General features: G+C 39.2%; 2 gene segments (V, D, J or C); both read right to left on the minus strand.

The window, feature by feature from the left end:
- Positions 1-9408: 9408 nt before the first annotated feature.
- On the minus strand, positions 9409-9973 carry LOC100733318 (immunoglobulin kappa variable 1-39-like). The segment is given in 2 exon segments: positions 9409-9728; positions 9851-9973. Coding segments are annotated over 2 exon segments (375 nt in total).
- An 11818-nt stretch (positions 9974-21791) lies between these two features.
- LOC100733035 (immunoglobulin kappa variable 1-39-like) lies at positions 21792-22353 on the minus strand. The segment is given in 2 exon segments: positions 21792-22138; positions 22257-22353. Coding segments are annotated over 2 exon segments (402 nt in total).
- Between the last annotated feature and the right edge of the window lie 522 nt (positions 22354-22875).

A 22875-nucleotide genomic window follows, 5' to 3' on the forward strand; every position in this document is an offset into this window, starting at 1 on the left:
AAGAGGACGGAATCCTTAGATTTACTGTGACAGCGCACATCTTGAAATAAATATTAATTCTGTAGAGAGAGAAAGTAAAGCAAAAACATAAGGGAATCATAACATAGAAATAACAAAGAAATATCTAGGGTTACCATGCCTATGGGATTAAATTTTGGAAGTCTTTGTTCAGTCTATAACACTACAAGGAACAGAGGAAATTGAAACAGTGATGACCAAAATAATTTTCTAAAATGATATAAATATATATATTTGTGTTGATCAGTATGCCAACAATGAGTCACATATTTCCACTCAGTCCTGGAACTCTATGTAGTATAATTGAGGAACTGTGCTTCGCATTTTAACCAAGTTTTATCTACCAAGGTAGGTGGAACGTGAACTGCTGTCTAAAGCACAATTGTTGACAGAGCCAGGCTAAGTCACATAGACCACATCGCTGAATCTTGGGAAACTTTCCTAGATTCTGCTGACGCAATAAAAGTAGTGGAGCCCATTTCTCTTATAGTCACTGAAAGGGAAGCTGGCCCGTGGAGCCCACAATGGTGTCACTGGAGTGTAAAGGCAGGAACAAAACACACGTGAACCCCTCAGTGAATGATGTCCCACACCAGGGTCTTCCCAGCAAGAGCTATGCTGGCTGATCAAGTGAACAGTGCACAGTGAACATGCTCTCAACTGCAGACTCCTGGGTCCTATGGGCCCTGTCACAGAGGCCTCTCCACATCCTGCTGTCTCTCCAGGACCCAGAGCACCAGGACCCAGAGAGCCACAGCTCCAGTTCTACAGCTCAATGCTGCACTGCCTCAGGTTAATTTTTGTCTGATACAGTGACTGAATTCTGCTGAGAGCTTGTGACAGGCAGGGGATTTTGAGAACAAGCAGAGCAGTAGCAAGGGGTGCACAGTAGGGCCTCCAGGTTCTGAACAGAGGGCAAATTGTGTGATCCGTGCAAGAGAGCCAGGACCACATGTCTGCTGGAATACATAACAATAATATACACCCTTAAGAGAGTAAAATCACCCATGGGTATGATTCTTGTTGTGCTCGATAATTTTTGTGTTGTCCACATGTTAAAATATATTTCTTTCAGTAAACAGTGGATTCAGTGGAAGCTCCTGGTATACGCAGCTCCCAAGATTGAACAAATCCCTGACTTGTGCAGGTTGAGTGCATTCACGTGGCCATGGCATGCAGAGCACACAGCGAGTGATCACAGAGACCTCCGCTGGTCACCGTGGATAAACAGTCTCACATCTCCAGACACTGCATCCAGTGCTTGAATTCTTTGCTATTTAACAAATTCAGGCTGTGTTTTAATTAATTTCTTTTACACAGATATTCTGTACTCCACTGTGGCTGTTATGATTGAAGCTAATTTGATTGGTGTGACACAAGATGCTGTGTGAACTGCTGTTTTTGAGGAACTTACTCAGAGGTCTGGGAGGGCAGCTGCTGGGTCTCACAGAAATTTCTAAGCCCTTCCCAAACTACTATGCTAAGAGGTAACAAGTTCTTCATTTTCATCAGGAATTGACAGTTTAGTTGTCCCAGTACTTGTTTGTTTGTTTGTTTAAGATTTCCATTTATTAATATTTGACAGTAAAGAAAATAGATAAATTTCAATAACCTATTTATTATGGTTTACAAATTAGCATTCTCCTGTCATGTATTAGTGTTTCACATATTTTATATCTTATCTTTGTTAATACAGACTTTCGAAAGGGCAAAGGTTAATAGAAAAAAATGAAGCATTACTGCAATCATTACTGGGGCTAAATAAAAACATCATATCCCTGGGATGAGGAAGCAGGAAGTGGTATATAAAAAGGAGATGCATTCTATGGCTGATTTTGAGATTTCTATGCAAAATAATTGTGCAACCTTAAAGACAGAGGTTGAAATCACTTCCACTGCAACCATCTTGTTTGGAAAATAAACATACTACTGGGGACCCTCAACTCTGCAACCTCCATTGTGTTCCCAAAGATTTGACTCTGGTGTTCACACTAAGCTAAGTCATTGTTTTTATGGGAGGTATTTAAGTTCCACAAGTGTGAAAATCAAATGGCAAGATGTGACAATAAGTAGAGGAGGTATATTTCAGCATGAAATGAAACAGGCTCTTTTCTTGACAATGCGCAAGACCAAAGGCAGCCTGCTGGGAACTCTCCAGAGCAATAGAGAAAGAGCCCAGGTTAGGTTCAGTGAAATAGTGAATGATTCTAAGTGATACAAACAAAAACAGTGCTAGATCTAAATTTCCACCTAAAAATCCAGATGAAAGTAGGGTAAAAGATTATGAAAACTCCTTCCCATATTTCAAGAATTATTTAGATTCTTAGTCCAAGCAAATCTATATATTTCTAGTGACTTTGGAGACAAAATCAATACATTGACAACTTCCATTCCAAAATTATCACTAAGCCAATATATTCCAACAAACATAGACTCTAAAAAAGGAAATCTTGTAAGTAGCCAGATGTGTTATTTAATATTTTTAATTATTGTGTTTCCTAATACAGTGTATTTTGAGGTTACCATTCAATAATCTTCCATAGTGTAAAAGCAAGATTTTTTCATTCTGGATAAGGAAAAGTTACAGAAATGGTAAAACACAAATGACTTACAGGAAATGGGGTGAAAGAGAATGAATGGGGAAATTTTTAAGAGCAGACGCTTTTTAGAGCAGTGAAACAACATTGCATCAAGCCAAAATGCTGCGAGTGTGTTATTACACACTTGTTTATCCTGATGAAATGTGCAGCATCTAAACTGAAGGAGAAAAAGAAGAAAGGAAAGGATTCTATGTATATAGGTGTACATATGTATGCATCTGTGTGTGTATATGTACAACATAGGCAGCTACAGTATTCATCTCTGTTGCTTCATCCAAAGAACAGTTTGTGATTTCATTGTTTGATTATTCATCTTTTCTGTGACTAGATTTTGTAACCTGAACAATTGCTTCTAAGATAACAATATGCAATATATTTATTAGTGTTAATTTCCTACATTTTTTTTGAAATTCTGTATCCCTTTTTTCTGTTTTAAAGTAAAAAAATTTATAACAAAACAGCAAAACAAAATGTGAACTTTCAAGTAAACTACAGGCTTTGCATGTTTATGGATCTTGGTATTTGCAACAAATTGTAATTGTATGTTAATGACAGACTGCATAGCCACCTGGGCATAGTTGTGAGGATTACCACTGCATTTTAAATTTTTCAATGGCCTTAATGCACTCTAAATTTTGAAGCAAGTCTTTACAAACTGTTTCTCAGAATGCATACAAGGGCTTCTCTGCTGCTGTCTGAATAAAAAGTGATGCCATAACTAACACTGCTCAGAGTGACTCATCTGTGTCCTTCACTACACCAGGACAGGCACTGTGATGTCTATTCTGCTAGAGCTGAGGAATAGGAATAGAAAAGAGAGTTAGAGTACAGAGAATTCTGTGCCCTTCTTCTAAAGCCTCCCAGGGAACTTGCAGGCCTGGCAGGGTCAGAGAACTGCTCTCAGCTGTTGGACACAGCAGGGCTGACATCTGGGGCAGCCCAGCCTCACACTTCTGCTTTCCTTGGTGGTTTTATTATGGCTTGTATCACCACGGGAGGAGTATCATAACCTTGTAGACAGTAATAATTCGCAACATCTTCAGGCTCCATGCTGTTGATGGTGAGAGTGTAATCTACCCCTGATTCACTGCCACTGAACCTCAATGGGACCCCGGATTCCAAACTGTTTGCTGTATAGATCAGCCATTTAGGAACTTTCCCTGATTTCTGTTGGAAGCAGTACAAAAGGTAGCCAATGTCTTCATTGGCCTTGCAAGTGATGGTGACTGTGTCTTCCACAGAAACAGGCAAGGAAGATGGAATCTGAGTCATCTGGATGTCACATCTGGCACCTGAGTTTAGAAGCATAAGAAATATCAACATGATCTTAGTAAAACAGGACCTCCCTGCAGACACAGGCCCCTCTGGCCAGGGAATTCTAAATAAACTAAATTGCAAGATCAATTTTTTCTTACCTCAGAGCCAGAGCAGCAGAAGCCCCAGAAGCTGAGCAGAATCCCTCATGTCCATGCTGTGTCCTGACTGGGACAATTACATCTGGTGTGACAAACTCTAAGAAATCCTAAGCAGTGCTGTGCTCTGGGCATATGCAAATCAGCAGAGTTAGGCATGGCTGGGCACAACTGCAGGCCTGGCTCACCTCAGCACTGGCCTACAGCTCCCTGGGATTCAATGGCCACAGCTGCTCTGAAGAGAAGGTGTTTCTCTCTTGAGCCACAGGGCAGAATCTGACTACCCTCCCATAAATACAGTAAACTACCGTCCTCTTTATGGTTCACACTGCACCTCGCATTTCTGAATAGAGATGGGGTCTGTAAGTTCTGTGCCTCTGTCTCTCATTCCCCAGGTCACTTCATCCCTGTTTCACTCATGGCTGCCCACAGTCAGAGCTGTGCACCTTGTTCTCTCACCCAACCTTCCTCATTGCTAACCCCCAACTCGGACTCCAAGAATCCTCCTGAGAGGGGGGATGATAGTCAGGAGCATTACTAATCACAGAGGAAAATGGGAAATACTAGGAACCGGTAGATGGGGAGGACATGGCCCTTTGTGCCCAGAGGCCCCCAATTCCACAGATGAGCAGCACTGAGTTTCTCTTTCTTCAGCACTCCAATACTATTGCACTGAAATCAGAAAGAGAACCTTTTTGCAGGCAAAGTATAATTCCCTGGGTGATCCTACACCTCGTTCTATTGCAATGTTTCAGGCAACCTGAACCCCGACACTTTAACCTTAACAGCTTTGGAAAACTGGGTTTACACTCCTAATAAAGTGTCTAGAAACATTTTCACCAATAAAATAGTGAGTGCTTTATCCTTCAGAATAAATGAAAAAGGATGTCTAATTTTTTTAAAGTATGCTGAAGCTCCTCCAAAATCTAATAAGACAAACTAATAAAATGCACAAATTAAAAGGCAAAAAGGTTATTGTCCTTTCCACATACTTTCCACAAAATGTTTTGCATACATTACTAAATCCTGCAACAAAATTAACCAAAATAATAACTTCATAAAATCTCTGGAATCACTGTCAATACAGTCATTGTGTCTTATAAATTAAAAAAAAAATTAGGTAAATAGAGAATTTTTCTATGTTCCTCTTGTCAAAAACTTGATTTAACTAAAGCCTCCTTTTTTCAAAAGGTATATATACACAAAAATATATTTCATGTAATGAAATCCAATCAATCTACCAGTGATGTACTTAATGAGTGGGTAGTTTCTATAATACTTAAAAAATCACAAAGTGCCTACTACAGCCACAAAAATTTTGAAATAGAATATGAATAAAATGCTATTCTAAGATTGTATAGGGAGTGGAGATATAGATCAACAGTAGAGAATTTGCCTGGTATGCATAAACGCCTCAGTCTGATTCCCAGCTTTGCCAACAAGGGTGAAGATTATCAAGGAATTTCAGTGAGACAATGTGTACACCATAGGAACAAAAATAAACTGAACAAGCAAAAAAGAGGAGTCCAGAGAAATCACCCACAGGTAGTCATTTCTCCAAACATAGTAAAGTATAGGTTTATGTGCGTGTTTTTCAATACATAGTGAGGAGCAATTGGAAAGGAAAATGAAATTAAGTACATATTGGGAAAATATTGAACCACATGGCATCAGAATAAAAATATGAATTAATAGAACACATGATGGACAGGTGTGAGTAGGCGAGCTTCAGGAGAAAGAGCAAGAGTGTAACTATAGGCTGTAAAAGAAGGTAAACTCAAGAAGACACAAACCCACATTCACACAATTACAGGAGAGAAATATGAATACATTAGACTTCACTGAAAGTGGTGAAAGAAATCACAGAATCACAAATAAATGAAAAGTTACCCCATGTTCCTGGGTTGGAGGAATTAATGCTGCTAAAATGTTCAAACCATCTAAAGTGGATTACAGATTCGGTGAAATCCCCATCCAAATGACATTGAGAAAATTCCACTGAAATAACAAATTATTCTAAATATGCAGCACATTTTCCTGCTGTTCTTTTTGACCAATTTCCTCCTCACCCCATGGACTTTTTAAACTCAAGTCTATCTGTTGTCACTGCATATTAGATTTATCCTTTTCTAGAATTTCATACACAAATATATCACCTGTCTCCTATTCCCTACTCCTTTCCTACTTTTACACAACACAGTTGCTTGTTAGTTCAATGCATGCTATTCATGTACAAATAATGGGATCCTCTTCTTTTCTGAGTACTATGTAATGGATGGAAGTGTCATAACGTATTGCTTCATGGAGACTGAGGTAAGTTTCCTGTCAGGCTATTACTAATGAGTCTAGTTTGCATGGTTTTAGGCAAAATGTGAGAGAACAGGTGTTTCTAAGTATGTTATTCAAATGTTTGAAATTTTGACAGTTGGATGTGACACTATGAAAACAGGTTTATAAGACTCTGCCAAGCTATTATCCTAGGAAGTCATAAGGTAATCATTTCCAGCAGGAATTGATGTGCATATCAGATGCTCGTACTAGTAACTTTTTAAAAATTTTGGTTAGTTTATACCCAATAGTAACTAGATGAGGTAGAGGTCATGAAAGCATTTATTAACTACCATTCTCTATGCTTGGAATGTTTTAGAAGCCTGAGAGCTAATCTTAATTAATACAGCCTTTCAAAAAGGCAAAAATTAGTAAAGAAAACATTGGAGAGTAGTAATACCTGAAAACATCTCACCAGTGGATTAAAGAAGGAGGGAATGTGTTACACAGAGAGAATGCTCGCTACTGCTGAATGTGAGGTTTTTCTGGTGAAAAAAATCGGTATGTGTTATAGTCAGGGGTTGTTCAGAAAACCATTAGAATCAAGATATGGAGTTTATAATATTATTTTTTACAATGCTCACCCTGAGTTAACACAAGAAAATGCAGGGAATCTATCCACAACACTAAAGACATAGAATATTTAGCCAAGGGCCTGAATCCCACAGCCATGTCCCACATGAGTCCCGATGAAGACCCAGAGGTCATGACAATGCCTCCCATGAGTCCCACTGGAGGTATAAAGCCCACAAGGTCTCATGACACTCTCTTTTACAGATCTGTGCTGGGAAGGCCCAAAGGTCAGCGATGGAAGCCAGGAAATCTACACCAGCTATGCTGGTGGGTTGAGGGTTCTATGATGGAGCTGAGAAGTCACACTCACAACAAAGACCGGGGCTGTCCTAAAACGCACCACAACCATCCCCAGCGACATAGAGGCCTCAAGCTCCTCGGACAACAAGCACAGTCGAGTACGTGCTGGAAAGCCAGCATGACCAGTTCATCCTGGAGACCAAGGGGCACACATCTTCCTCCCCAGAGCCAGGAAGCAATGCTCAATGTGAAGACCAGACCTTCTACAGGAGAACCAATGGCTCCAACAGAAACTCATAGGTGAACCCACAATGCATGAATGCCTCAACCCAATAGCTTCTCCTTCTCCACGGCTCTATGCTGGCAAATTTTGTCAGGTGGAACATCTATGTTCAGCGCGATGCTGATGTAATCCAGCTGGCATGAAGTTGACCACCAATTCTTAATCCATAACAGTATGGAACTTAAAGACTGTGTCCCTACAATGGCTACAACCTTCTCTGCTGTTGCCATCTTGATTGGAAAACTAGAAAGCATGCTAGTGGCCCTATGATAACCATGCCACACCCTAATGTCTACTTAAGAATGAAGTCTATTTTTCCCCCGGGGCTGAAATGCTGTTTTGATGGAAGGTATTCAGTGCCACAACCTAAAAGTCACATATGAAGATGTGGAAATAAGAACAGGAGATACTTGTCTTTGGGAAAAAAATGAAGCCACTGCTTTCTTTCTTCATTTCTAAGAAAAAGATCAACACGAGCAAGTGGGAACTCCCTGAATGGTGGAGAAAGACACTGAGCTGGGTTCAGTGAAACAGTGAAAGTCTCTGAATGATGTAAAAAGAACAGTGAGAGTCTCAGGGTCCACCTGTAAATGCAATTGGTTGTATAAGCACCAGATATATAACAACATTATATCAATAAAATAACGTAAAGAAAAAAGAGTTTAGAATTCCCTCTACTTATTTTAAAATTACAATAGACTCTTAACATCAGTCCAAACAATCAGTATCCATGTGGTGACCTCTGAGACACACTCAGTACTATGAAAGCACCACAGTATTGCACAGTACAGGATCTAACCCACTTGCTATGCCGGGATATTCATGATAATCACAGATGCAATAAAGGGAGTTGGTAGTAGCAAAATGTATTATTCATTATTTTTATTTCTGTGTTACATAGCAGTATATTTTGACATTGGTTTTTGAAAATCTTCCATAATGTAAACACCAGGATATTATCTTTCTAGGAAAGGGAATGCTATAGTCATGGGAGACATGGTTCACTTACAGAAAATGGAGGAAAAAGAAGCTGCATAGGTACAAGACAGTGGTATTATGACAACACTGTGTCATAAAACATTTTGGACATGTGGCATTACATCTGTGTCTTGTGCTGAAATATTTAATGTCAAGAGTCAAAATTAATGTGGACTGGGAAATTTGAGTTTGAACTTATCATGATGAGTTGCAACAGAGTTGAATTTATGGTGATAATCTACTTTGCAGATGTAGGGACAGAGGCATAAAATACACCTCTGCACTTTAACCTTCATTGTGAATACAGGTCTCTAAATGGAGGACTTGAAGAGGCATATCTGCAGCCATTATTAATATCCTAAAATCTTATTTCATTGTTCTGTACTGTTTATACTGTTTTATTTTGTTTGATTTTATTCCATTTTGTTTTATTTACTTCATTACGTCTGATGTTATGGGAAGTTACTTTGAACGTAACAGTATATATATATATATATATATATATATATATATATATATATATGTGTGTGTGTTAGCCTCTGTTGATTTCTACTACCTTGTTCTGTAGTGCAATATGGATTTAACTGTATTGTTTTGCTTAAAATTGTTTTGTTGTACTTTGTTTGGTTTTAGTCTCTTTAAAATAAAAAATAAAATTAATTAATAAATGTATAACAGTGATAAAAGATTTTAAACATTATTGCTTGGAACCCAAAGAAGAGCTTCACTGTTGCCAAGTGAATAGAAAATGATGGCGTAATCCACATTACTTCATTAAATCAGGGTCTTTCATTAAATTAGGGGTGAGAAACAGAAAAGGAAGTTAGCGGAGGGAGGAGCTTCCTTGGATACTTCTACCAAATCCTTCCAGTGGCCTTCAAAGCCCAGATGCATTTGAGAACTTGGTCTGCAGCTGGAGACACAAAGAGGAACAACTGCAGCAGCCCTGCCCCACACTTCTGCTTCCCTGGGAGGTTTATGTCATGGCTTGTATCACTGTGGGAGGCCAACTCTGGTACTGCTGACAGTAATAAACTGCAAAGTCTTGCGGCTGCAGGCTGCTGATGGTGAGAGTGAAATCTGTCCCAGAACCACTGCCACTGAACCTCGATGGGACCCCAGATGCCAAGCTGTTTGCATAGTAGATCAGGAGTTTAGGAGCTTGCCCTGGTTTCTGCTGATACCAGTTTAAGTAACTGTTAACACTCTGACTGGCCCGGCAACTGATCTTGACTGTGTCTCCAACAGATGCAGATGCAGATGCAGGCTGTGTCAATTGGATGTCACATCTGGCACCTGAAATGGGAAACTTAACAAATATCAACATAGGTATTCAAGATAAATCAGGCCCACACCGCAATGCCAGGCAACTGTGAACCTTCAGAACTAAGTAAATTCCTGATGCTGCCCTTTCTTACCTGATATCCAGAGCACCAAGAGGCCCAGAAAGTGAGTGGGGACCCTCATGTCCATGCTGTGTCCTGACTGGGACTGAAGCTGCACAGGATGAGACCAGAAGCCTGTGAATAAGTCCACAAGTAGGTGGCTGGGATCTTGGGACATGCAAATCAGCAGGGCTGGAAGGGGTTTGGCCCAGCTGCAGGCTAGCTCTTCTCAGCACAGGCTCAGTGTCCCCTGGGACCCTGTCCACAACAGGGCAGCACAAATGTGCCTACAGAGCACCTGTTTCTCCCTTAAGCCACAAGACAGAATCTGGCTGCTCTCCCATGAGTGTACTCTTACAATACTGCTCTCATGTTACAGAATATGCCTTGCTTGAGGACCACGATTCTATGTTATGATCCCTTTGAGAAATAAAAATGAAGAGAAACACAGTGGCTGTTTCAAACAGAGTAAAAAATGAGAAAGCAAGACAAGGATAGAGCAGAATCTGTGAACTCTGTGAAATTTTCTGGGTTCGTCTATTCACTATCACACCATGACTAAGAGGACAGGGAAGGACCTGGCCAATGCTGCGGTCCAGCCCGAGGCTTCCATAGCACACACAGAAGCATGTTTCTGCTTATCTTCAACCAAGCACAGTTCTAATGCCCAGATTCTTGCGCTCGATGTTCATTGCAGGAAAAGTTAGAATCATCTAAGAAACAATGTGAGCATCAAGACATACTTAAAGTGGTAAACAGATATCTGGGGATCAGAATATTTCTGAGCCAAGGCCTCTGGAGAACAGCAGGGAAACAGGTCTGCAGTAACAACCGCTCTCCCCACACACCTTGCCCTCCTCTTAGGGACTCCTCCAGGGCTTCTCCCCCACATCTCTGACTGCAGTCGAGATCTACAGCCTCTGTCACCGCCACCTCAGAATACACCAGGCCACTTCACTTGTGTTTCACTCATGGCTGGCCACATTCAGAGTTGTGGCTCTAGCTTTCTCACCCATCCTGTTTCATTGCTGACCACGAGGCCTCCTGGGTAACTCACCATAATCAGGTGAATACCAGTCACAGATTGAAACACGAAATAGTAAGGAACTGGCAGATGAGGAAGACAGGGACCATTGTCCACAGAGGCCCCAGCCACATGAGCTTAGAGAGCTGGGCATAGAGCTCCCTGCCTTAGTGGCTCCCTCATAGGAAAGCATCACTCTTTGTTTAATGTGCAGTTGTTCGCCATCTGCTGGAAGATCTTTAACACAGCAACCTGTACATTTTGATACTCTCAGGCTGTGACTGAATCTTTTCAACTGTATTCCTGAAGCTGATTGTATTTTATTATGTATGAGATAAGATGATATAGAAAATTCAAATAATTCCTCTTAATAAATCATCCTACTACTGAGAACAAAAGACTGACAGATCACCTAGAGATCTAAAGTGATAATGATAATAAGACTGTGAACATGACGTGTGTAACCCTCATGATCAGACAAAGATTTAGTTTTGGCAATGCCCATGAACCCCTGAAGACCCTGCAGGAAGTGTTTGTGAAGAATCACACTACAGATCTGTAAGGCCAGCCCATCCTTCCTTTCCCAGTTCCCCTTTCAGAGCAGCCTGTGGGAACCAAGAAGCTCCCTAGATCACACTCTCAGTGGTTGGTGACTGGCTGCAGCTGTGGCAGCTGAGATGTGAGAAGGTCTCAGTGCTGGGTTCCTGCAAGCCACTCTCTAGCTCTCTCTTCCCAGTCTCTACACGGGGCATGAGGAAGGGATCATAGCTAGCACTGGAGCTCAGGCATATTTCTGCTCCCACTAATACTTACTTCTTTAAGGGCCTCCAGCATCTCCAGATTCTTTTTTTTTTATGATTTTTTTATTTAAAAGAAAAAAGAGAAAAAACAAAACAAAACAAAGCGCTGTAAGGGTACAAGTAAAACAGAACTACAAAAAAAAAAAAAAAAACAGTAAGAAATCACCAGTTAATAGATTACATATTATCATCTTAGAGATAGTTGCTCAAATCACAGTATCAAAGCATACAAAGTGGACATTCGAACAGTGAGACTGCAAACAGTTGTGTTCAATGATCCAACCAGAAACATTAACATGGTCAGCTATTTAACACCCCTAAACTCACTTGCTGTTGTATCCTTTAGAGCTCTTTTTTTCCCCTTTCTTTTTTACAACAAAATTTACACATTTTGGGTTTTATTACTCCTTAGTTCTTATTTCTTTTTGGGGGAGGAGAGAATAAATTTAAATATGGCAAAACATAGCTGTTAGTCAAAACCAAGGATACACATAGCACATGATGTAAAACAGAGTACAAGGTTATCGGCAGTGGTTATCAACAATGTCTCTTGTTTCCTTAAAAACAATTGTCTATCTCAATAGATATTGTAAAGTTGAACAAAACAGTAGAGAACAAGACCAATAAAACTTAAGCATTGTAAACATTACAGGACTTCCAAAGGAGGCAATACTCAAACCAGAATGGCCATCTTAGTGAATCTTACTGCCTTCAAAGTAGTTGCCTATACCTTTAAACTTGATACTATCATACAGAATGGAACAGCATCTAATCAGTCAAAACAAGATAATGGGAGAATTACAGGACTTCAAAACAAGTTAATAGGAAATCAAAAAAAGTTACTGTTATATATCCTGCTAATTTTTTAATTTTTCCCCTTAATTAAAAAAAACATAAGAAATAACTAAATATTTTTTTAATGAATAAGGGAGAGATTGAAATAAAACAGTACATAACAATATTACAATACAGGTCAAAGCATGACTGTTTCAGCAACCTAGTGCTTCCCACCAAATAACCTGACTTAATAGTAGTTACCATAGTGTCTGTCTTTTTCCTTGAAATATTTGAATAAAACTGCATATATTATAGCTTCAAATATTTCCATATCAAGAAGCCCAGAATAAAGCCTTTCCAATTAATAAGTAAAAACTTTATAAGGCTTCAAGGCCACATAATGGGGAATCATGATTACCACATATTTTTATATATTTGAATCATTACTTATATTAGGGAAACTATTTGGTATTCACACATGCGAGATTGATTTATTTCACTTATGAGTATGGTCTCAAGCTGCGCCCATTTATTGATAAATATCTCAATGTGATCCTTCTTTATAGCTGAATATTACTCCATTGTATAGAAATATCACAACTTTTTATCCATTCCTCAGTTGATAGACACTTGGGTTGTTTCCAAGATCTGGCGATTACAAATTGTGCTGCTATAAACATAGGTGCACATATATCACTGTGATATGATGCTTTCAGTTCTTCTGGGAATATGCCTAGAAATGGAATAGCTGGAAAAAATGGGACTTCCAATCCCAGCTTTTTGAGAAATCTCCAGACCTCCAAAAAGGCTGCACCAGTCTACACTCCCACCAACAGTGCAGGAGAGTTCCTTTTTCCCCACAGCCTCTCCAGCATTTGTTGTTGTTGGTTTTCTTGATCCCGGCCATTGTTTCAGGAATGAGATGTTATCTCAGTGGGGTTTTAATTTGCATTTCTCTAATGACCAATGATAATGAACATTTTTTCATATATTTATTTGCCATTTATATTTCTTCATCTGAGAAGTGCGTATTCATCTCAGATGCGCATTTTTGGATTGGATCTTTAAATTTTGGGTGTCTGAGTTTTTTTTTTTAATTCTTTATATGTTATAGACAAGAATCCCTTGTCTGAGTGAGAGTTCACGAAAATCTTTTCGCAGTTTGTGGGTTTTCTTTTCACTATGCTGGAGATTTCTTTTGACATGCAGAAACTTTTTAATAAGAAGTGATCCCAGTTATTGATTCTGGGAAGTATTTCCTGTGCGATTTGAGTCCTGTTCATGAATTCTCTACCTACTCCTATGTCTTCAAGGTTTCTACCCAATTTGTCTTCCAATAGATTTAGTGTTTCTGTTTTAATATTCAGATCTTTGACCCATTTAGATTTTAATTTAGTACATGGTGATAGACATGGGTCTAGCTTTAGTTTTCAGCAAATGGAGAGCCACTTTTTCCAGCACCATTTATTAAAGAGACTGTCGTTCTTCCAGTGAACCTGCTTGGCTCCTTTATCAAAGATAAGGTGGTTGAGTGTGTTTGTAGTTGTGGTTGTATCTTCTAATCTATTCCATTGATCTTCGGCTCTGTTTTGATTCCAATACCTTGTTGATTTTACTACTGTGCTTTGTAGTATAACTTCAAGTCAAGGATTGTGATGCCTCCTGCTTTGTCTTTGCTGCTTAGAATTGCCTTTGCTATTCCAGGTCTCTTCTGGTTCCAGATGAAATTTAGGAGTGATTTCTCTAGATCTATAAGGTATGTTGACAGTATTTTTATTGGGATTGCATTGAAGCTGTATAACAGTTTTGTGAGAATGGCCATTTTCACAATGTTTGTTCTTCCTATCCATGAGCAAGGGATGTCTTTCCATTTTCTGAGATCATCTTCAACTTCTTTTTTCAGTGTATTATAATTTTCACTGTATAAGTCTTTCACTTCTTTTGTAAGAGTAATTCCTAAATATTTCATTTTTTTGCTTGCTAATGTGAAGAGTGTAGTTTCTCTTATTTCCTTCTCTGTGATTTTGTTGTTCCTATATAGGAATGCTATTGATTTCTGAATATTGATTTTATATCCAGCCACATTACTGAATTTATTTATTGTATCTAAGTGTCTTTCAATGGAGTTTAGGGGGTCTTCTATGTAGAGTATCATGTCATCTGCAAACAATGATAATTTAACTTCTTTTCCTATCTTTACCCTTTTTATTTTTCTCTCTTGCCTAATTGCTCTGGCTAGTACTTCCAGTACTATATTAAATAGGAGTGGTGATAAAGGACATCCTTGTCTTGTGCCTGATTTTAAAGTAAAGGCTTTCAATTTTTGGCCATTTAGTATGATACTGGCTGTTGGTTTGTCATAAATGGCCTTTATTATATTGAGATAAAGACCATCTATTCCAATTTTCTGTAAAGTTCTTATCATGAAAAATGTTGGACCTTATTGAAGGCTTTTTCTGCATCTATAGAAATGATCATGTGATTCTTATTTTTGGCTTTATTGATATGGTAGATTACATTTATTGATTTACGTATGTTGAACCATCCTTGCATTCCTGGGATGAATCCCACTTGGTCATGGTGTATAATCTTCTTGATGATTTGCTGCATCCTATGTGGCAATATTTTATTGAGGATTTTTGCATCTGTGTTCATTAGGGAGATTGGTCTATAGTCCTCTTTTTTAGTTGGGTCTTTCTCAGGTTTTAGTACTAGAGTAATATTTGCTTCCAGGAATGACTTTGGAAGGATGGCTTCCCTTTCAATTTCATTTAATAGTTTGAGGAGTGTGGGCATTAGGTCTTCTTTGTATTTCTTGTAGAATTCTGCAGTGAATCCATCTGGGCCTGGGCTCTTCTTGGTGGGTAAGGACTTACTTACATTTTCAATTTCATTAACAGAGACTGGGTTATTCAACAGTTTTACATCCTCTTGATCTAGCTTTGGTACTTCATATGTTTGGAAGAATCTGTCTATTTCTTCTGTGTTATCAAATGTTTGAGAGTAGAGGATTTCAAAATAGGTGGTGATGATCTTCTGTATTTCTATTGGGTCTGTAGTGATTTCTACTTTTTCATTTTTTATTGCATGAATTTGAGCTTTTTCTTCCCTTTTTTAATAAGGTTGACTAGGGGCTTATCGATTTTATTTATTCTTTCAAAGAACCAACTCTTTGATTCATTGATTCTTTGGATTGTTTTCTGAGTCTCTGTTCCATTGATTTCAGCTCTGATTTTTATAATTTCCTCTCCTCTTTTGGTTTTGGGCTTGACTTGCTCTTCTTTTTCTAGCTGTTTGAGGTGTAGCATCAAGTTATTTATTTGTATTCGTTCTGTTTTCCTGATGTGGGAATTCAGTGCAAGAAATTTTCCTCTGAGGACAGCTGTCATTTGCATCCCACAAATTCCAGTAAGTTGTATCTGCATTTTCATTTGCTTTTAGGTATTGTTTAATTTCTTCTTTAATTTCTTCTCTGACCGACTGATTACTCAAGCGTGTGTTATTCAGTTTTGACTTGTTTGTGGGATTTTTACAGTATCTTTAATCATTAATTTCTAATTTCAGAGCGCTATGATCCGATAACATGCAAGGGATGATTTCAACTCTTTTGCATTTGTTTAAATATGTTCTGTGAGCTAATATATGGTCTATTTTAGAGAATGATCCATGTACTGCTGAGAAGAATGTGTATTCTGATGTCGTTGGGTGGAACATTCTGTATATGTCTATCAAATCGATTTGTTTACAGGTGTGATTCAGTTCTGTTATTTCTTTGCTCATTTTCTGTCTGGTTGATCTGTACCTTGGTGTCAATGGCATATTAAGGTCTCCTGTTACAATTGTGTTACTGATAATTTGAGTTTTCACTTCTGTTAATAGTTGTTTTATATAACTGGGTGCTCTGGAGTTTGGTGCATATATATTTAAGATAGTTATCTCTTCCTCTTGGAGTTTTCCCCTTAGGAGTATGTAGTGACTTTCTCTGTCCTTTATGGTCACTGTTGGTTTAAAGTTCACGTTGTCTGCAAACAGAATGGGTACTCCTGCCTTTTTTTGGATTCCTGCTGCATGAAGTATTGTTTTCCATTCTTTGACTTTCAGTCTGTGAGTATCCTTCTGGGTTAGATGGGTTTCCTGTAAACAGCATATGGTTGGATTTTGTTTCTTGGTCTGTTCTGCTAGTCTGTTTCTTTTGATTGGTGCATTGAGACCATTTACATTAATGTTTATTACTGTTAAATGCTGGCTTATTGTTGACATGTTATCTCTCTGCTGTTGCATCTTTATCTTTCTGTCCTGTTTAATTATCTGCTTTGCTTAGTGGTTTTTTCCTTTGTGTATCTAAACTGTCTTTCAATATTTTTTGCAGGGTTGGTTTGGTGTTCATGAAGTTCTTCAGCTGTTCTTTGTCATGGAAGTATCGTATTTTACCATCAATTTTGAATGAAAGGTTTGCAGGATACATCAGTCTAGGTTGGAAATCATTTTGCTTTAGGATCTGGAATACTTCACTCCATGCTCTTCTTGACTTTATTGTTTGTGCTGAGAAGTCTGCTGTGATTCCGATAAGTTTTCATTTATAAGTGATGTGTCTTTTCTCTCTGACAGCTTTTAATAATCTATTCTTGTGTTGGATTTCTGGGATGGTGATTATTATATGTCTGGGTATAGTTTTATTTTGGTTATGACTATTTGGAGTTCTATATGCTTCACTGATCCTGATGTCGGTTTCTGATCTCATGCTTGGGAAATTTTCAGCTATTACTTCTCTAAATATCCTCTTGACATCCTTTATGTTGTCTCCTTTTTCATTAATCCCTATCATTCTTATGTTACTTTTCTTTGCATCATCTTGCAGTTGTTGAATTGTTGTTTCCTGATTCCTTGTTATTTTTAAAAGATCTTTCCTTTCCTGTTCACTACCTGCAATCCTGTCTTTAAGGTCTGAAATTCTATCTTCACTTTCATTAAGGTGGTTTTTGCAACTTTCAGTCGAGTTTTTTATTTCCTGTATATCTCTGTGCATCTGCATTATATATTCTGTTTGTTTCTTATATTGCTCATCTAGGGATTCTATCTTTTTGTTTAGTCCCTCCAATTTTTTATCTGTGTTTTCTTTAGATATATTCAGAATCTCTTTCATTTCTTTTATCATTTCTTCTTTTACCTAGGAGACTATTTTGAGTTTGAATTTCTTTAAAGCTTCCTGGAGTTGCTTGTTAATTTCAGTAGCTATTGTGTCCAATATTTGAGGTGAATAGCATATATTTTCTTCTATATACATTGCTCCTAGGGTTTCTTGAGCTGGGCTGGAAGTTTGAGGTTGTAATTTGTTCTTTCATTTTGTCATTTTCCTATATTTCTGTGTTTCAAGTGTTATTTGAAAGCTTCCTCAGGCTGTTGGAGGGTCTGTTTTAAATCCTCTTCTATGTTTGCAGCTCCTGTGACTTTGGCAACACGTTACCCCAAGCCACTGGGCCTGGAGAACCAATGGCCCTCCTCTGCCTGTTCAGAACTCTGCAGTTCCAGATAAGCTGGGCCTCAGGGACACTGTGTGCCCACTTCCCTGTTGGAAGCTCCACAGCTCTCCAATCGCAGGCAGGATGTGTAGGTGGATGTAGATGCCTCAAACCCACCTCTCCACTTCACTGCACCAGGAAGCCCAGAGGGAACTGAGCAGTCTGGGATTTGGGCAGAGTGTGCTGAGCACTCACCACAAGCTGCAGGGCCTCTGGAACCTGCGATGCTCAGCTTCCCACTGAGACATCCACAGTCCTCCAGACACACAGGGAGGCTGATGCAGGCACCCCAGATCCACCCAGCCCCTCCTCTGCACAACGATGGCAAGGTGCAGGAGTCCCAAATAGGCTGGGCTCCGGGGAGAGTGTGGGCCCACCCCACATCTCCAGATTCATGTATCACACAGTGTAATATCTCTCAGGAAACCATTGCTCTCACTTTTCTTTGAAAACAATGAACTTAAGTGCTAGGAATATAATATGGACACAGCAGTTCTAGATTTATTTGAGCTTCATTGCTGGTACATTGGTGACTCTGCTACTGCAGGTGATGTTCCCAATATCACGAATATTCACTCATTCCAGAAATATTGTAAGAGCATCTATGTTGTCCAACTGAACAAGAGGTGATAATATATAAAGATCACAATAGATGATTTTCAGAATAGAAAATACATTGATACAGACATTTGTGTTCAAAATAAATATGGTGACCTTGTATTCCGGTTTGTCTCTTATTTTTGACATTTTTTAATGTTGGTTCATTAAGGCTATATAGTTTGTTTAATCAGATACATAGACTGATATCATTTGGTTTGTTCACCAGGATATTTTATGTTTCAGTGGCAATTATAATTTTATGTGTACTGCTACAAGTTTTTACAGTTTTACATAGCCAGTTACTATTTACTTTGTTGCATTTAGTTAGATCTTTGTCACTGAGGTAATGAGTATTTACCTTCAAACACTATATAAACTAGAAGTGCATTTGTTTAATATTTACTAGTTATTCTGAGGACCTCTAAAGTAATAAGCATGATTATAAATACATTGGTGTAAGGAAGAAAATTTCTGAGTCGTAGATCAGGAAACACCTCCTGAGTTAATTGCTGAAATCAGTATTTAATAGAGTAGTTAATGCAGAGAAGACAAAGTAACCTCACACTTCCTCATTTCCTCACTGCAGGAAAACTCTTTGTTAGCATCCTATTTCCCTCTCTTCTCCTGTATCTTCGTTATAATCACCATTAACCTGTAATTCACAGACAATGCTGGGATTAGGGGTTGAACAGAGAAATGTTATCAGGTAACCTCTTCCGACCCATCTCTAAGGGATGGCATTGTAAACTACTTTTATAATACAGTTAGAGTACTAAAGAGAGGTGACTCGCTAGATTTCTTCAGACACATGTATTATCACGTCCTCTTCTGAGAGCTCACAAGTGAGCAGCCATTCAGAATAGCATACACTTTGCTCCACACACTGAAGGTTAATTTCAAGATAGAAAAAAGAAAACCTTAATTTTATTCCGGAGTACCTTTACTTCTTAGAATTTTTATATCATGAGTTTTTAAGTTTCTATCTTTTGGATAATTGGCAATTAACACCTGTATAATTTGGTTCATTTATAATTTCATTCAACTATCTATAGTGACAGGTATTTTTGAATTTTTTCTTAAATTTTTAAGTCTTATGCATTTATTCCTCCAAGTACATCTTCATACCTGAGGTAACATATAGTTCCCCTAAAAGACTGTGAACAAAATGAACTAAATGTGCAATATTTCCATATTTATTAGGTATTCTCAGATTATTCCCTAAGGTAATAAACACAAATACATTGTTTCACTGTGTTACAGCTCAGGAAAAAGCTCTCAAATTTACATTTGACACAGTAGCTAATACTGCTAAGATGAAAAAGGTAATCTCCTCCTTCCTCCTCAATCCAAGAACACTCACAACTGGCATAATGTTATTTTCCTCCCTTCTGCTTCCTCTTTTCCTCCTCACTTTCTCCTGGTCCCAGTTAGCCAACTGCCCAATTATGGATTTGAATAAAGGCCATCAGATAATCCTCACCCCACACGATCCTCAGTTATATTCAAAGAAAGAATGGAGTTAGAAAACCATAGCACTCTTATAGAAAAGGATTGGGTCCTGAGATTTATTTTGGCAGGGCTCATCGTGAAATAAAAATTAATTCAGTAGAAGGGGAAAATGAATCAAAAACTACAGAGCCAAGGAAACAACGATGTCATCAGGCTTACGGGATGCAGGTTAGGGAAGTTATGTCTCTGTCTATAGCAATATGAGTGACAAAGGAAATGTGAACAGTGAATATCAAAATAATTTTCTAAAATGATTTAAGTGTATCCACCCCTATTGATCAATTGTCTAGCCATGAACCACATATTGCTATTCAGCCCTGGATCTATGTCTAGTTTAATTGTAGAATTATGCTTCTAATTTTAACTAAGTTTTTATCTTAGCATTTATCCTGTGTCTAAATCACAATTATAGACAGATTCAAGCCAAGGCATACACAGCACATTGCTGAGTCTTTGGAAACTTGCCTGGATTCTGATGCAGCAAGGAAAGTGGTGGAGACCATTTCTCTTAAGAGACACTTAAAGGGAAGCTGGGCCCTAGAGCCCACAATGCTCTCACGGGAGTTTAAAGGCCAGAACAAGACACAGGTGAGCCCCTCAGTGAATGATGTCCCAACAACCGAGTCTTCCCAGGAAGAGTGGTGCTGGCTGATCAAGTGGACAGTGCACGTGGGGCACAGTGAACACGGTCTCAGCCTCAGACTCCTGGGTGCTATAGGTTCTGTCATGGAGGCCTTTCCAAACCCTGCTGTCTCACCTGGACCCAGAGCACCAGGACTCAGAGGGCCACAGCTCCAGGTCTGCAGCTCACTGCTGCACCTGATTCAGGTTGATCTTTGTCCAGAGACAGTAACCACATCCCGGTGAGAGCTTGTGACAGGCAGGGACTTCGTAGAAGAAGCAGAGCAAAAGCAAGGGGTGCACAGCAAGGCCTCCAAGTCTTGAACAGAGGGCACAAAAGGGATAAAGAGAACCTTGTAACTACAAAGAGGTGTTACTCAATATTTTTAATTATTGTATTTCTTAGTACAGCATATTCTGAGATTGTCTTTCAAAAACTTCTAAGTTATAAAGGCAAGATTTTGTCATTTTGGAAACGTATACACAATGGGATGGTAAAACACAAATGACTGCCAGGAATTGGAGGAGAATGAACAGGGATAATTTTTAGGGCAGAAAATTTTTATGGCAGTGAAACAAAATTGCACAGTAGCAAACGCTGCATGTGTGTTGTTGCACATTTGTTTCCCCTTTTGAAATGTATAGCAGCAATAGTGAACCTTCATGTGAACTACAGACTTGGCAAACTTATGGATCTTAATGCTTTGTAACAAAATTGTCCTTGGTTGTTGATGATAGACTGCAGATCCATGTGTACTGGGTAATCGGGGCCACCTCTGTATTTTAAACTTTTTAATGATGAAATCTACACTAAAAATTGAAGGAAGTCTTTAAAAACCCTTGCTTAGAACACAGAAGGGCTTCTAGGTTGCTGTCTGAATCCAAAATTATGCCATAACCCACACTGCTCAGAGGTGCTCATCTGTGGCCTTCACTTAATTAGGACAGGAGCTGGACTATCTGTGCTTTAGTAGCTTAAAAAAAGGAAAGAGAGTAAGGGTGTAGAGAACAGGCTTGGTCCTTCTTCTAAAGCTTCAAAGGAGCATTCAAGCCTGGCTTGTTCAGAGAAATGCTCTCAGCAGTTGAGTACAGCTGCAGTGGAGCTGAGCTGGGGCAGCCCAACCTCACACTTCTGCTTCCCTGGCTGTTTTTGTCATGGCTTGTATCACTGTGGGAGGGGTACCATAACCTTGTTGACAGTAGTAGGTACCAACATCTTCAGGCTGTAGGCTACTAATGGCAAGAGTGAAATCTGTCCCAAATCCACTGCCACTGAACCTTGAAGGAACCCCAGATCCCAAACTGGTTGCATCATAGATCAGCAGTTGAGGAGCTTTCCCGGGTTTCTGTTGGAACCAGTTTAAACCATTGCTTATACCTTGACTGGCCTTACACTTGATGGTGACTGTGTCTCCCACAGATGCAGGCAAGGAAGATGGAGTCTGAGTCATCTGGATGTCACATCTGACACCTGAAATCAGAAACAAGTATCAACACAACCATGGTAAAACAAGACCTCCCTGTAGAATCAGGCAACTGTGACCAGGGAACTCTAACTAGACTAAATTACAAAATAAAATTTTTCTCACCTTGGAGCCAGAGCAGCAGGAGGCCCAGGAGCTGAGTGGAGATCCTCATTTCCATGCTGTGTCTGGACCAGGACTGACTCTTGCACAGGGTATGAGAACCTTGGGAAGAAATACTTTTGGGCATGTGCTGTGCTCTGTGTGCATGCAAATCAGCATGGGCTGAACAGGGTTGCACACAGCTGCAAGGTGTCTTCTCATCAGTGGTCCATGGTTTTCTGGGGTTACTTCCAGGCCAAGATGGCACCAATTTCCCTGAGAATGTGTTTCTCCTTTGAACCACAGAGCAGAATCCAGCTGTTATCCCATGACTAGAGTGAACCATGTTCTATTGTTGGATCATAACACCCTTTGCACCTTTGAATAGAGCTGGGATTTAAAAGTTCTGTTCCCTCCGTCTCTGAATGCACAATGATTCTTCATTCCGGTTTGACTTATGGCCACTCACATTCAGAGCTGTGTACCTGCTTCTCTCACCCCTCCTGTCTCATTGCTCACCAAGTTCATACTCTAAGAATACTCCTGGAAGGGACATCATAGCCAGGTGCACTACACATCACAAAGTAAAGCAGGAAATCCTGAGGAACTGGCAGATGGGGGAGACATGACCCATTGCCCCTTG

Source organism: Cavia porcellus, unplaced genomic scaffold, assembly GCF_034190915.1.
Source record: "Cavia porcellus strain 051 isolate PalLab524CR breed Dunkin Hartley unplaced genomic scaffold, mCavPor4.1 scaffold_18, whole genome shotgun sequence".
Lineage (NCBI taxonomy): Eukaryota > Metazoa > Chordata > Mammalia > Rodentia > Caviidae > Cavia > Cavia porcellus.